The 15,913-nt window shown below is 38.1% G+C and overlaps 1 protein-coding gene across 5 annotated transcripts in view; it reads right to left on the bottom strand.

The window, feature by feature from the left end:
* Nucleotides 1-752: 752 nt before the first annotated feature.
* The window catches only part of ZNF507 (zinc finger protein 507), a 39,973-nt gene continuing 24,812 nt past the window's right edge, over nucleotides 753-15,913 (bottom strand). For 4 of the 5 annotated variants that reach the window (XM_045987881.1, XM_045987880.1, XM_045987879.1 and 1 more), the window contains 2 exons: nucleotides 4,683-4,817; nucleotides 753-4,570 (listed from right to left, as the gene is read on the bottom strand). In XM_045987881.1, the coding sequence (XP_045843837.1) occupies nucleotides 4,204-4,570; nucleotides 4,683-4,817 (502 nt within the window). In that variant the 3' untranslated portion in view covers nucleotides 753-4,203. Of the gene's footprint in view, nucleotides 4,571-4,682; nucleotides 4,818-6,159; nucleotides 6,280-15,913 lie in introns of those variants that run through there. The other variant, XM_045987883.1, reaches the window with a different exon arrangement.

The raw sequence follows: 15,913 nt of genomic DNA, 5'->3' as shown, positions 1-15,913 counted from the left end.
CACGTGGCTTGCGGCTACCAAGCTGCAGTATTATGTTCTGGAACTTCCATGCTGGGCTTTCCATAACCAGTGTGGTTTGATGACAAAGCACTGGCATTTGCTTCTTACAAGATACGGGATGGAATTATGTTGCTGCAAGGGACAAAGGACAAGGGATTACAGCTACTGAGAAGAAGCATGTGGCCTCAGACACTTTAAGCTGAGCTGGCCCAGGATGCTAGGGCACAAATGGGTAATGAGAGCAACGACAGAGTTAGATGATGTTAGCGTCACATGTCAATGCAACAAACAAATGTAATTAAAAAAAAAAGTCTTGATATAGACCACAAAATGATCAAGGTGTAAATATACCACTGTAATTTTTGGCCTTCAGTAAAAAAATGCTGATTGTTATTAACCTAGCTAGTCTTCACGCTGTCACTATCAGAACTGAAGGTGTCTAAAAATGATTGGAAAGATAAAATGGAAAACCGTGTAGCAGGGAAGAAAAAGAGCTTCAAAAGTAGACTGAATTTTTAAAATGATTAAAATGATCTAAGTGCTTTTCCAATTATTTTTGTATAATAGGGTTTAATGCTAGTTGATGTAATTTACTAAGTTCCCAAAGGGTAATCTTAAGCCATAATCGTAAGCTCAAGCCTTGAGAAGTTCTTCAGTATTTAAACCTGACTTTCCAAGTGATCAAATTAACGTTTCTAAGATAAAAATGGATAGAACCTTTTGGTAAGAAAACGTAGAGGCAAGTGTTTTTAACAAAAAATTTATTACCAAAATACAATATTAAAGTCAATACATGACAAACTCCTGTAAAGCAAAATAAATTATTCTAACATTGTACAGTATTTCCAAAGGTAGTTAAAGAAGCACTATAGACCTTGCTTCACTGTTTGTGGAACAGATAAACTGTTCTACCATGAACACAATCCTAGAGTTTTAGGCTTTAAGGCATGCAGCTCAATGTGCAGGATAATTTTACAAAATGCAAATCATCCTATTTTAATAAGATACAGTGTCAGAATTAACTGTAGTCTTTACATGTCAGTGTTCCAGAAATTTTTAGACTTTGGCTATAGAAGCAATGCCATAGTGTTACACAATACTCATTTCTTAAAAAAATACATGTATTCATGTCCATGAATATCAAACTCAAATTTCTATTAAATATATTTTATAGAATATTACTTAGAGCACCTTGCTGTACAATAAAAAAAGATTAAATAAGTGTCTATGAAAACTAAAAATATAATAAGTCTCAATAGAGAAGCCTGCTTGTCTTTGTCAAGCCAAGTACATTGTGGGAAGATACAATGTAAACATGGGTGCCCACCATCTGCTTTGTGAGAAAAGACAGAAAATAAAGAAGCCACCAGTAACTACCTCAAATAGGATAAGAGATCTAGAACAAAGGCTTCCGTCAGTGTCCGTACACTGCACTGGCTGGACACAGAACTAAAGTCTACAGGCAGGGCACTGGGAGAACAGAGGGGCCGCCCACCACCTTCTTGTTATTAGAGGAGGAGAGAAAATGCTGGCCCCCTGGAAAGTATTACTTGTAATGAACAGAATGCATCATCTTGCCCCCTTTCCACCTTTGCCTCATATCTAGTAGGTTTCTTTTAAAAACTACTTTTACTATCGTATTTTAGAACTGCAAAGTGGAGAACAAATACTATGAGCTTTATTATGGCAAAAGATCGAATACAAGTAAAATGTTATTCCTATAAGGAGAATTCCTGCTGATTACTAGAATAGCTCTCTCTTCTACAATTAAAATTGCATACTTAGCCTTCATTATTCCTTTTAGAAATGTTCAATTGTTTTTAGTAGAGACACTGTTCACTTAAGGCTTGCCACAAAATGGTAACAGGAAGGTAGAGAAGACCCATGGCATATGGGTCCTCCTGTAGTCCCAGGGAAAGCGTGTGAGGATATTCTAGGCTAGAATCAGATGAATGTGAAAGATTTTGAACTTCTGGATTAATTTTTTCTCCATGAGTTAGGTAAATTTCAAATCCATGATTCCAAATGGAAAATTTAAGTAACAATCAATGGGAGTGGTTTAGGGAACTGAAGGTAATTTACAAAGTCACTATTGATGTTTTTGGGATTTTGGGGGGTTATTAGTATTTTCCAAATGATTACATGAAATTAAAACCAATGAAATGTTATAAAGCAAAATCTGGCTACTAAGGTTGTTAATTTTCAGAGTAGGTGGTAAAAATGGAACCACTTAAAATACTTAAATTTGAAATGAAATATAATTGTATTTTAATTCTGAAAACAGGAGAAAATATAAATCCACATGCAGTGAATTTGGGTAATATAATTTAGTATATATATAAATTCATTTTATCTTTTTAAAAACCACCTATCAGAAATGGAGTAACTCTCATAAATAAGTTAAAGCTACCTAAATCAAACAGCTGTAAAGTTACGATCAATTCTGTTTAAATATCATCAACATGAGATTTAAAAAAAATTTAAACAATGTTTCAAGATGGCCTGGCCCCACTTGCGTAGTTCCTGATACAACTTTAAAAACATTCATTCATTCAACCCATACTGGAGTTTGGGAATTCTTTCCTAAAGGTGTCTACAGAGTACTCCACTCAAGAAATTATTTTCAGTGTGTTCTAAGGTTATCACAGTCACAGCCTCAGCACTGGAAGGTGTTAGAAATCAAGTTCAGGAAGAGCACCATGAAGATGGTGCACTGCATGGTGCACCCGCCTTTTGACATGTGTGTGGAATTTATTTTGACAAAACAACGCAAAAATCAATGATCAGCACTACAAAAGCGAAAACAAAACACCCCTGTTCTCTTTACTTCGAACACACTACACTAAAACGGTGTAACTGATGAGAAGCTTCCATGTATCCTGTGGCGAGTTTTAGAGCAAAAGCACTGGTAGTTGGTCTGCCACATGTCCTACTGCCCACTGACAAGATGGACTATCCGAGCTCGGAGAAACCCTGTGGACTTGCCAAATGTTTGTTATTAAAAGTTTTATAAACTTTTATAAACAACCTGAATTTTTACTGGAGTTTAGCCACATCTGATTATACTTCTCATGCTAAGTACAAGATTAATAAGCTTCCGGAAGAGTCAGATCTCCGCAGCAGTACTCATTTTAAGAGGATTCTGAATTTCACCCTCTTCCCCCAAATGATTTTTATTTAAGAGTTCCAAGTACTTCCAAGGCCTGATGATCAAATGCAGCTTTTTGTACTTTGTTGCCTGAATAAACCTTTGTGATACCACACTTGGTCTGGTTTGGGAAAGAGGACTGTAGGACCCGTAGCTACGGAGAAAACTGCGGTGTTCTGTCAGACACTTTGAAAAGAGCCTTTGGGAACGTGCTGTGCTAAAGGAGTCCCCGTTTTCACGAACCTTCTCATTTGGTTTGAGGCTGGTGGGAACTCACCTATTTTCTCCTTTGCTCACAAGAAATTCCCTGTAAATTTAAGACAATAAGTTACGTCTTAAATGCCTACTTATACTCTGGATTTGGATTCAGAGGTTTCTTTCTTCAAGAAGTAATGTTTCTTTAAAAAAAAAAAGAGAAGTACTGTATCTTAGATTGAGCATAGGATTAATTCCTATCAATTTGGGGGAAGATTTAGGTAGATCATTTCAAAGCCCTCTGGTGATCTTTTCCTTGGTGACTCTGTTGGTGACAGTGAAAACCCCTCAGAGAGCAGCCTCCCACCACCCCCAAGAGGCCTGTCCCTCTAGAGCTGGCAAGTCCAAGTTCAGAATGAAGAAAAACTGAACTGTTTAAGACTGTGACACTTCTACAACAAGTTTTAGAATAGTTCCAGAAAAGCTCTTTCTTAATTCTTTTGCTTGCATTTCTACACTATGATAAGCTTTGAGTAATAAATACACTCAATACTCAGAAGAGGTAACAGGGTTAACACAGGGTTACATCTTTGCTTTCTCCTCAAACCACTTCCCCTCACTCAGAATATTTAAATCATTAGCGTGTATCCACTTGGAATTTTTTTTTATTACACTGCAAATTTGGTTCCGAAGTCACATGCGTCTCCTCCTCAAAAAAACCAAAAACCAAAACCCAAATACCACACCAACTACTTCTTCTGTGTCTAGTAAGTTACTTCAGTTACTTGATAGCGCAAAGGGGAAACCGTGGTTTAAAGGATTTCTCTTCTACCGTGTTCCTCTTCAAGACATTATTCAATCTAATTTGTGTTTAAAGTGGTGCCGTGGTCCTTGTTTAGGATGATGTTTACAATCTCACCCTCATGCTCTTTCATATGATCCAAGAGATTTTCTTTGCTGGTAGATTCGAAACCACAGATACAACAACAGAAGAGTAAGACACAATACTCCATGCCAGGAGGCGCCAGACTGGAGTTTTTTTCTAAACTATATGAGGTATTACTTGTAGGGCTCAGTTTCTCATTGTCGTTGGAAGCGATGACTTCACCAGGAGCCTGGGAAATCAGCTCTGAGGATGATACCAAATTTTCTGAACTTCCAGTGACAGGATCGGCTCTTTCCTCGCTGCTGTTTAAGAGCGTCTTTGCAGGGGATCTCCCCAGAACTCTTAAAAACAAAACACAACACACCAAACACTGAGCTGGTTATAATGTAAGACTAGGAGGTTTAACCCTCACTTTAGCTTATGTACAACAGGGGAAGGTGTAGGATCAGATACCTGCCGCTCTGTGAAATGGCGTCATTGATGGCCTTGTTCACTTGTTCGTAGTTGTAATTTTGGTCACTTGCATGCTTCCACATGTGAGACTTCAAAGACGGAGGATGGCTGCACACATACCCACACAGAGAGCATCTGAAAGACACGTGTGAGAGGCAGAACGATCCCGTGACATCACTCGAAGAATTACAGTGATTCTGTAACAATTTTGAAATTCCTTCTCCAGAAGCCTTATGAGACATCCTATCTCCCTAAACCTAAGTCGTTACTGATTGTAAGAGATGTATTGATTTCAGAGGCTAAAGTGTCCTAGAAGAGCTATCTGAGAATCAATAAAATTAAGTGTTTCCTGTTATAAAAAATTTATTAGCATCATGACAAACATCCCAGATTACTTTGGCTATTACAGTTATTTGGAAAGATTTCTAATATAGTAAAATACAACATCTTTGCTCTAAATTACTTAAATAACTACACAAAGAAAGAAAAATACATAAAATCAATACTCTATACTACTCTATTTTTTAAGAAAGTAAAAAGGAGGGCGCCTGAGGGGTTCAGTTGGCCAAACGTCTGCCTTTGGCACAGGTCATGATCCCAGAGTCCTGGGATCAAGCCCAGCATCAGGCTCCTTGCCCAGTGGGAGTCTGTTTGTCCCTCTCCATTGGTCCCTTCCTCCCGCTCATGCTCTCTCTTCCGCTCTCTCAAATAAATAAAATCTTAAAAAAAAAAAAAAAAAAGAATGTGAAAAGGAATTAAATAACTTTAACATGAACTCTGTTTATTTACAGATCCACAGAAAATGGAAGTAGTCCTTAAAAGCATCAACAATTTAGATTTCATAAATAAAACTGTTAATTAGTAATCTTTAAAAAGTTTCTATTCAAAATAACATTTGTTTCACATAACTGGTTATACTTGGTAAAATCTGAACAGAATGAAATATTTAAAAGTAAAAAAAAAAAAAAATAGACTCTTTGGGAACAGATTCATTTAGCACTTTTAGGTTTATCCCTTTTCCCTTGTATCCAGTTCCCCCTTAGTAACATCTTGCATCAGCGTGAAGTACCAGTTAGAAATAGTGAACCAAAATGGATACACCATTAACAGCTGACTGTTCACTGCTGGTGTTGCACAGTTCTATCACAGTTCTGTGACAATGCATCATGTCACGTATCCACCATGACAAATCCTAAAGGATAATTTCCCTACCTGCAACATCCCCTGTGCTCTATGTATTCAGCCCTCCCACCCTCTTAATCCCTGACAGTCCCTGAGTCTTTTGCTGTCTCCACAGTTTTGCCTTTTCCAGAATGACACAGTGTTGCAATCGTACAGTATGTAGCCTAAGGACTGGTTTCGTTCATGAAGCCATATGTAGTTAAAGTTCCTTCACGTGTTTTCATGCCCAAGAGTTCTTATCACCAAATAATAGTCCACTGTCCGGATGCACCACAATTTGTTTATCCATTCACCTTCTGAAGGGTTATCTGGGTTGCTTCTGTATTTCGGCGAAAGTTGCCATAAACATACATGGGCAGCTTTTTCGATGGATATGAATTTTCATCTTTTGGGTAAATACCTACGAACACAACTGCTGGAATGGATGGTAAAATTATGTTTATTTTTTATTTCATTTTTATCTTTCAAGATTTTATTTTTAATTAATCTCTATACCTAACGTGGGGCCTGAACTCCCAATCCCAAGACCAAGAGTCGCATGTTCTATGGAAGGACCCAGCCAGGTGCCCTGCAAATATATTTTGTAAAAGAAATTTTTGTTGAATACTTCAGTAGAAGCCTAACAAATCAGCTAACTTAGCTGAACTCTTCACAACAGCAAGAGACATGCTCACTAATAATGAAACACAAAGAAAACAAAAGGGCACAAGTAAATACAATTAAACAGGCAAGGTCTGAACTCTCCCTCTAAGCTGCCTTCAACTTTATGACAGATGCAGCCGTATTAGCTTTTATTACATGTCCTGAGGCATCAGGTCCAAGGCCAGTGAAGGGCCTTCTACCTCAGGAAACACCAGGCCATTTAAAGGCAATAAATGTGCAATTCCTGGAAGAACTTCCATAAATTCAAACATAAAAAGATGTCCAATTTTCATTAATAAGCAGAAAAATGCATGATGCCCACAAGCCTGACAGAGATGAGTAAGTCTGATAATGCCATTTTTGTAGAGATGTGAAGAAATGGCAATGCACAAAGTGGGTGTCTGTAAGCATAAGCACTCTGGAGAGTAATTCTGTTAAGACTGAAGAGGGGCACACATCTGTGACCATGTAGTATAGTTCTAGGGGGCTACCCTAAAGATATTCTTGTATGTGTTTGACAGGGCACATATGCAAGAATCATCACCACTGTAGTCATGAACAGTTAAAAAAAAAAGGATGCAACTCATAGCCACTGTTTTCCCACAAGAAAATAGAAATAAAATGGTTCATTTTCTTCCTTCCTTCCTTTCTTTTTAAAGATGTTATTTATGTGGCAGAGAGAGACACAGCAAGAGAGGGACGCAAGCAGGGGGAGCGGCAGTGAGAAAGAAGCAGGCTCCTTGAGAAAGGAGCCCAATGTGGGGCTTGATCCCAGGATCGACCCTAAGATCATGACCTGAGCTGAAGGCAGACGCTTAATGACTGAGCCACCCAGGTGCCCCAAAATGGTTTATTTTCATATAAAGGAACATTATACTCTGCCTAAAATGAAAGAACTAGATGTATACTTATCACCATGAACCAATGTCAATAATGATCAATGAAAAGAAAAAGTAACAAAAAGATTTGTTTAGCATATCATTTAAATAAGTTGTGAAAATACCAAAACCAGTATATATTAATATATACATATATGTATACACACACACACACACACACACACACACACAGTCTTGAAAAATGTTAGGAAATGATACATATTAGTATCAGGACAATGGGAAGGAAGGGGAGAAGTTTTAGCTGTCCCTGTTTTACTTCTTCAAAATGTGGTAAGATGTTTGAAAGGTTTTAGTATTTAAAATATTTTAAAACTGTTATTCCAATCTCTTTAAGACTTTATAGCTTGCATAATAATTTTATTATTGGCCACACACAGAAAACTAGCCTTAAATCATCACACACACACACACACACACACACACACATATCTATCTATCTATATGGGATGCAGTACTTTTCTCTTTTTTTTAAGTGGCCTCCACACCAGAGCCCAACAAGGGGCTTGAACTCACAACCCTAAGATCAAGACCTGAGCTGAAATGAAGAGTTGGACACTTAAATGACTGAGCCACCCAGGCGCTCCATGAATGCAGTACTTTTCTGACACATCCCAATAATATCTAGAAAAGGGTTGGCAGCTGGTGATCACTCCCATCTCCATGCCATTAAGCTCAGCATCCATGTCTGACTATACTTCTTGTGGTGAGTGTGCTCTGGTACAGTCCCTGGACTGGTCCCTTGAAAGGAGAGACTGCCCTGCACCACTGTGGCCTGGCATCCAGGTCTACACTGAGCGAGTGAGAGTGAAATCAGCCAAGGCCAAGAGATGCCCACTCATTTCCACCAGAATTTTCACCAAGCGCAATGCCTCAATGGGTGTCAAACACTTCCATAGTAATTTATAATATACACACCTTTATATTTGTATTAGAAAAGGGGGAAATACACATAAACTCCTGACTCTTCAGATTACTTGTCTCCTTGTATGGATTAAGACTCCTGCCCTGGGGGCGCCTGGGTGGCTCAGTGGGTTAAGCCGCTGCCTTTGGCTCGGGTCATGATCTCAGGGTCCTGGGATCGAGTCCCGTATCGGGCTCTCTGCTCAGCAGCAAGCCTGCTTCCCTCTCTCTCTCTCTGCCTGCCTCTCTGTCTACTTGTGATCTCTCTCTCTGTCAAATAAATAAATAAAAAATCTTAAAAAAAAAAAAAAAAAAAAAGACTCCTGCCCTGAAACCTCACTGGAAAACTCCGTACCCAGATGAACGGCAGAACGCTGCATGTCAAAGTGTCCTCTGAATGAAAAGTCAGTCTTATCCAATGAGAACTTCATACTTCGAGAAAAATGGGCCAAAAATAAATGTCGGAAATTGCAGATTTATCCCATTGGAACATCTCCAATGTTACTCAAATCTTTTAAAAATAAGAGTGGTGAATTATTTAGTTAAAGAATAGATTTTTTTTTAAGCAAACTTTTATTTTTATTTTTTTAAAAGATTTTATTTATTTATTTGACAGGCAGAGATCACAAGTAGGCAGAGAGGCAGGCAGAGAGAGAGGAGGAAGCAGGCTGTCCACAGAGCAGAGAGCCCGATGCGGGGCTCGATCCCAGAACCCTGGGATCATGACCTGAGCCGAAGGCAGAGGCTTTAACCCACTGAGCCACCCAGGTGTCCCTAAGCAAACTAACTTTAGAGTAGTTTTACAGTTTTACAAAAAAGTTGAGTTCCTCCTATTGTTTATATCTTTTATTGCTGAAGTATATCTATCATAAATAAGAAGCCAAAGTTGATACATTATTATTAACTGAAGTTCATACTGTATTCAGATTTCCTTGGTTTTCTCCTTTTTCTACTCCAGGATTCTATCTAGGATACTATGTTACATTTAGTCATCATATATCCTCTGGATCTTCCAGACTTAAACAGTTTCTCAGACTTTCAAGAATACTGGTCAGATATTTTGTAGAATGTCCCTCAATTTGGGTATGTCTGATGTCTTTCTCATGTTTAGGCTAGGGTAATGGGCTTGTTGGGGGAGGAAAACCAAGGGGTATAGTGCTATTCTCATCACATAATACTGTCACAACATGAACAATGTTGGTGCTGACCTTGAGGTCAAGTTTCTCCACCAGGAAAGTTAGGCTTTCTTATCCCCTTTCCGCCCTGAACACTTTGGATCAAAGTCACAACGTGCAGCCCACACCTCACTTAGAAGAGTGGGAATTAAGAGTGCTGCTCTCCTGACAGCAGAGTTATCTATATAAAATCACTGGGAATTTTGCACAGGAGCTTTCCCTATTCTCATCCATTTATTTATTCAATCACTAACGTCAGTATGGACTGCTGCATATTTTATAGTCTGGGATATAATTCAATACTACATTATTTATTTTACTGCTAGAATCACTGGGGGCTCCTCCAACTGGCTCCCATGTCCTGTGACATACTCCCACTGCTTTGTTTGTTGAGCACGTCCCTTACTTTCTGGCACTACAAGATGCTCCAGGCTTACTTATCTACCTATGTGGATCAGTCATTTCTCTAAGCCATTTGTCTTTTTCCTTTTATTGGTATTAGAAACCAAGATTTGGGTGTTGAATTTCTCCCCTCCCCTTTTTTTAGACTTACTTATTTTAGAAAGAGAGAGAGCTTGCAAGGTGGGGTGGAGGGTGCAGAGGGAGAGGGAGATTCCAAGCAGACTCCCCGCTGAGCATGGGGCCCGATGTGGGGCTCAATCTTACAACCCTGAGATCATGACCTTAGCTGAAATCAAGAGTTGGATGCTTAACCGAATGAGACATTCAGGCACCCCTGAATTGCTTTATTTTTATAAATAACTTATTTCCTGACTTCAAAAATTCACTATGGGAAATTAGAAATACACAAAAATATACAAAGAACACAAAAATCACTTACGGCTTAACCACTAGATGTAACCAGTATTATTTTGATGTGTGCTTCCCAATCTTAAAATAATTTATAAAACTGGGATCATGCAGGTTAACTGTTTTGTTAATATTCCTCAATATAACTTAAATTTTCGACGATAAAATATTATGGCTGCCACAATTCCATTCCTGATGGAACTGGTGAAATTCCGTCCACAATTCCCTATCAAGTTATGCAAAAAATGTAATTCTAAAAACTGACAATCACGACCTTCTGGGTTCAGGTCCAGCCCATAAGAAGACTGACAGTAACTGATGACTTGCTGGCTGTTAGACCCGAGTGTAAGAGTTAAAAACATGAAGGGACACAATCACAGGGGGCCCTCCATACTTTTTTGAGTTTAACTCCTGGAGTTCTATTAAGCTCTGAGTGAACGTTGGAGAAAAATCCTTCTATGTTTTGGCAGGTAGAGAGTTAAAAGAACCACTTCAAAATATGCCATACCATTCTCTCCTTAACATGGTCCAACCCTAGCACAAATGCTTTAACCAGAGCCTCACCTGCTAGAGTTTACCAAAGCACCAGTGGCCTGAGGAAAGGCAAATACCCAACTCCAGCTCACTCCAGCTATCTTGTCCCACAAAGATGGGGACTGAAAAGCACACGTGAAGTTCTGTCCGGAGGCATAGACTCACTACACAACTGACACCCAATCACAGGACTACAGAATGCATCCCATTGCCCCACATAGTACCTAAGGGCCTATTTACAGCCCTGCCATTTACCTAGCTCATCACGCCTGCTTTCAAGAAAAAAATGACAAGATTTAATACTAAGAGATAAAAACCGAAGCTTAAAGAGACATGGCAAGCATCAGAACAAGACTCACATACGGTAGGACATTGGAATGATCAGACTGGTGACTTACACAACTATGATTAAAATGCTGAGAGTGCTAATAAGTACAATAACAGACGGGTACTGAAAGCAGAGAGATAAAAAGTCTAACAAAGAACCAAAAACACACAAAAAACCTGGAGATAAAAAATATGTCGCAATAATGAAGAATGCCTTTAAGGGGCTTATTAGTAGATGGGACATGACTGAGGAAAGAATTTCTGAGCTTAATGATATCTCAGTAGAAATCTCCCAAACTGGAAAGCAAAGAGAAGAGACACTGGAAAAAACAAACAAAAATATACAACCAAAAAAGGTGTAACATGCATGTAACAGGAAGAGAGAGAAGAAAAGAAAAAACAGATGGAATATTTTTAAACAATAATAACTGAGAATTTCCCCAAATTAATGTCAGACACCAAACTGCAAGTCTAGGAAGCTCAGAGAATACCAAGCAGAATAAATGGCAGAAGAACTACATGTAGGCATATTATTTTTGAACTATAAAAAAAATGAAAGAAAAAAAAATCAAAAAGAATCCAGAGGGGAAAAATACTTTAACTATAAAAGAGTGAAGGTAAGAATTTTATCTGACTTCTCAGAAATCAGGCAAACAAGAGAATGGAGTGAAATATTTCAAGTATTGAGGGAAAAAACAACCAACCTAGAATTCTGTAGGCAGCAAAATTATTCTTCAAAAAATCAAGGCTATCTTAGACAGACAAAAAAATTGAAGCACTTTGCTGCCAGCAGACCAGCAAGAAATTGTCTTACAAGAAATGTTAACATTTACAAGTATTTCCTCAGAAAGAAGGCAAAATGATACAGGCCAGAAATGTGGATGTACATAAGGAAAGAAAGAGAAAATTTAACAAACCCTCATTTTTCTTATTCTTAATTGATCTGATAACAATTTGCTCAAAATAATATCAATAATGTACCTAATTATATATGCTTATGTATGTGTACACACACACACAATCATTATGTATAAATGAAATTAATGACAGAAATGATACAAGGATGGGAGAGAAGAATTAGATTATTATTATTACTTTTAAAGATTTTATTTATTTATTTGACAGACAGAGACACAGTGAGAGAAGGAACACAAGCAGAGCAAGTGGGAGAGGCGATCCTAGGACCCTGGGATCATGACCTGTGCTGAAGGCAGAAGCTTAACGACTGAGTCACCCAGGTGCCCAGAATTAGGATTATTTTATTATAAGGTACTTGTATTCCCCATGAAGTTGGTATAATGTTATCTGAATGTGGATTTGGATTAGTTGTAAATGTATATTCCAAAGTCTAGGGAAACCACTACTAAAAAGTAAAAAAAGAAGTGTAACTGATACGCTAAAAAAGAAAAGAAAACGAAAGCATACCACATCTTCAATCAAAAACACAAATGGCAGAAAAAGAGCAAAAGAAAAAAACAGGAACAAAGAACAAAGGCAACAAACAGAAAATAGTAACAAATATGGTAGATACAAATTCAACGATAGCGACAATAATTTTGAACAGCAGTGGTCTAACACCACCAGTTAAAAGACAGAGGTAGTTGGGAGTGGATTAAAGAAAAGAATCAACCACATGTGGTCCATAAAAAACCCATTTTAACTATAAATACACATAGAGATGAAAAGTAGATGGATGGAGATACATATACCACACTAATACTAATTAAAAGAAAGCAAGAGTCCTCTATTCATTTTAGACAAGGCTGACTTCAGAGTAAAGAAAAGTGATCATGACTTGAGGAAAAAGAGGGGCATTGCATAATGATAAAGGGGTCAATTCTCCAAGACCGATGGTCATTAATATGGTGTGCCAAACAAAAGATAAAACGATATGAGGCAAAAACTGATAGAACTGCAAGGAGAAACAGATGAACCCACTACTGTAGTGGAAGACTTAAGCAGCACCTCTCTATCACAGATCGGCAGACGTGACTGAACTCAGTACCACCACTGATCAGCTGGGTATAACTGACATCTATAGATTCTTTACCCAACAGCAGCAGAATACAAATTCTCAAATTCACATGGAATATTCACCCAGACAGACCACATCTTTGGCCATAACACCCCTGAACAAATTTAACAGAAGAGAAACCATGCTGCCAAACCACAATGGAATTAAGGTAGAATAACAGAAGTAGTGGAAAATCTCAAAATATTTGGATATTAAACAACACACTTATAGTGAACAAAATGGTATAGTATTTTGAAATAATGAAAAAGCAACTATCAAAATGTGTGGAATCCAGAAAAAGCAATGCTTGGAGGGAAAGTGACAGCACTGAATGCATAGATTAGAAAAAAAGAAAAATCTAAAACTAATCACTTAAGTTTTCACTTTAGAAAACTAGGAGAAAAAAATAAGAGCATACTAAACTCAAATAGGTAGGAAAAAAAAAGACAGGAAAAAGATCTAGAATAGCCAACAAATACTGAAGGAGAACCAAGCTGAAGAAGGGACACTGTACAACCATGGAATCAGTTAAGAGATCAGTGGTCACTAGGAGTTTGGAGTGTGTGTGTGTGTGTGTGTGTGTGTGTGTGTGTGTTGGGGGGGGTGACGAGCAGGGGGAGCACAGGGGATTTTTAGGGCTATGAAACTACTCTGTGTGATACTGTATTACTGTAATGGTGGATACATGTCATTATACATTTGTTCAAACACACAGAATGTCCACTAAGAGTGAACCCTAGAGTAAACCATGGACTTTGGATGATAATGATTTGTCATTGCAGGTTCATCAGCTGTAAGAATATACGACTCTGGCAGATAATACTGATAATGAAAGAGGCTCTAAATTTGTGGAACAGGGAGTATATGGGAAGTTTTTGTACTTCTGCTCGATATTACAGTGAACCTGAACTGCTCTAAAAAATAAAGACTACTAAAAAAGGCTGACAGTCCTATATTAAGGATTTTAGGCACTTAAAGCTTTTGATACAAAGTCACTAAGAACACTGCCCATAAACTCTAATATTTTCACCAATATGTGTTCATTCTTTTAGAAGATACTTAGAGTAGAAATTAGGGAAAGAAATGAAGTATCAGTATTCTTTTCAAAGGACTACCAGGTCCTATGTCTAAATTCAACAGAAAATAGCCAGTTTCTTTGTATTCAAATTAGCTTGGGCCTTTAAGTTCCAGAGAGGTTTTTTTTTTTTTTAAATATTTTATTTATTTATTTGAAAGACAGAGATCACAAGTAGGCAGAGAGGCAGGCAGCAAGAGAGAGGAAAGGAAGCAGGCTCCCCACTGAGCAGAGAGCTTGATGCGGAACTCGATCTCAGGATCCTGATATCATGACCTGAGCTGAAGGCAGAGGCTTAACCCACTGAGCCACCCAGGCGCCCAAGTTCCAGAGAGTTTTTAAAAAAGTTGTTCAAAGTCTTTCTACAAAGTTAGAATCACACTGATACAGAAAATTGGCAAGGACAATTGAAAAAAAACAACTACATACCAAATCTCAGTTACGGATATCAACGCAGATTATTCTGAATAGAATGCTAGCAAAGAGATTCCCACAGTGCACTGAAAGAATAATATACCATGACGAAGGGAGGCTTATTCCAGGAATACAGAGAACTCAGTATTAGGAAATTTATTATTATCATTCACCATTTGAAAGGATCAAAAGAGAAGACGTATTTTCCCTGTTGTTGCTGAGACTTAATCTAAAGAAATTCAATAACCATTTAAACAAAATTTTTTACTATAGAAATACCCCCCCCCCCCCAAGAAAGAGTATGCTTGTGTGTGTTGGGGGGCTGAGGAAGGAGGAGATAGAGAATCCCAAGTAGGCTCCATACCCTGCGCAGGGCCTGATACAGAGCTTGCGACTCTGAAATCATGACCTGAGCCTATATCGAGAGTTGGACGCTTAACCAACTGAGCCACCCAGGAGCCCCCTCAATATCTTTTAATATGAAGAAGTCCTTAAAATCCTTAAGAGAGGAAGAGAGCAAGAGCAGTGTATGGAATGACTAGGAGCATCGACCTTAGGTTGGTAGAAAGGATTTTCTGAAGGGACACAAACAATGGTAAATATTCACTGAAAGATCCAAATATGAAAAAAGTGGGAAAATATTGGTTAACTGGTAAGTAAGGTTAAGCACTTATTAAAATAATTTTCAACTGATTAGAGGAGAAGGATACTATAGCAGAACCCCAATTTTGAAGTTTGGTATAGGCAGCTTACACTTATTTCTACCTGTTTTTTTTTTTTTAATATTTTATTTATTTATTTGATAGAGAGATCACAAGTAGGCAGAGAGAGAGGGAAGAAGCAGGCTCCCTGCCAAGCAGAGAGCCCGATGTGGGGCACGATCCCAGGACCCTGATATCATGACCTGAGCCAAAGGCAGAGGCTTTAACCCACTGAGCCACCCAGGTGCCCCTCTACCTGCTTTTTAAAGAACAGGTTTCCTTTAGCTAAAGCACTATCTCCCCACTTTCCATTCCCTCTGCATTCTCCCTCTACAATTCCATGGAGGAAACCAAATTCTCTTAGTTTACAAAAATGAGAGTGAACTGTTATTATACGATCATCTTGTTTTATTCACTTTGCTTACCATACACTTATTTTTCTGAAATTCTGTTGTTTACTTATCTATCTTCTTTCATGAAGGTATTGTTAACATAAAAAAAATAAAGCTGCCAGTTATTTATCAGGGAAAAAATTGGGTTTATTCAGGAATAACAGAG

This window comes from Meles meles, chromosome 19 (genome assembly GCF_922984935.1).
Source record: "Meles meles chromosome 19, mMelMel3.1 paternal haplotype, whole genome shotgun sequence".
Classification (NCBI taxonomy): domain Eukaryota; kingdom Metazoa; phylum Chordata; class Mammalia; order Carnivora; family Mustelidae; genus Meles; species Meles meles.
The sequence above is the reverse complement of the archived record's forward strand: the minus strand, read 5'-3'. Positions and strand labels throughout refer to the sequence as shown.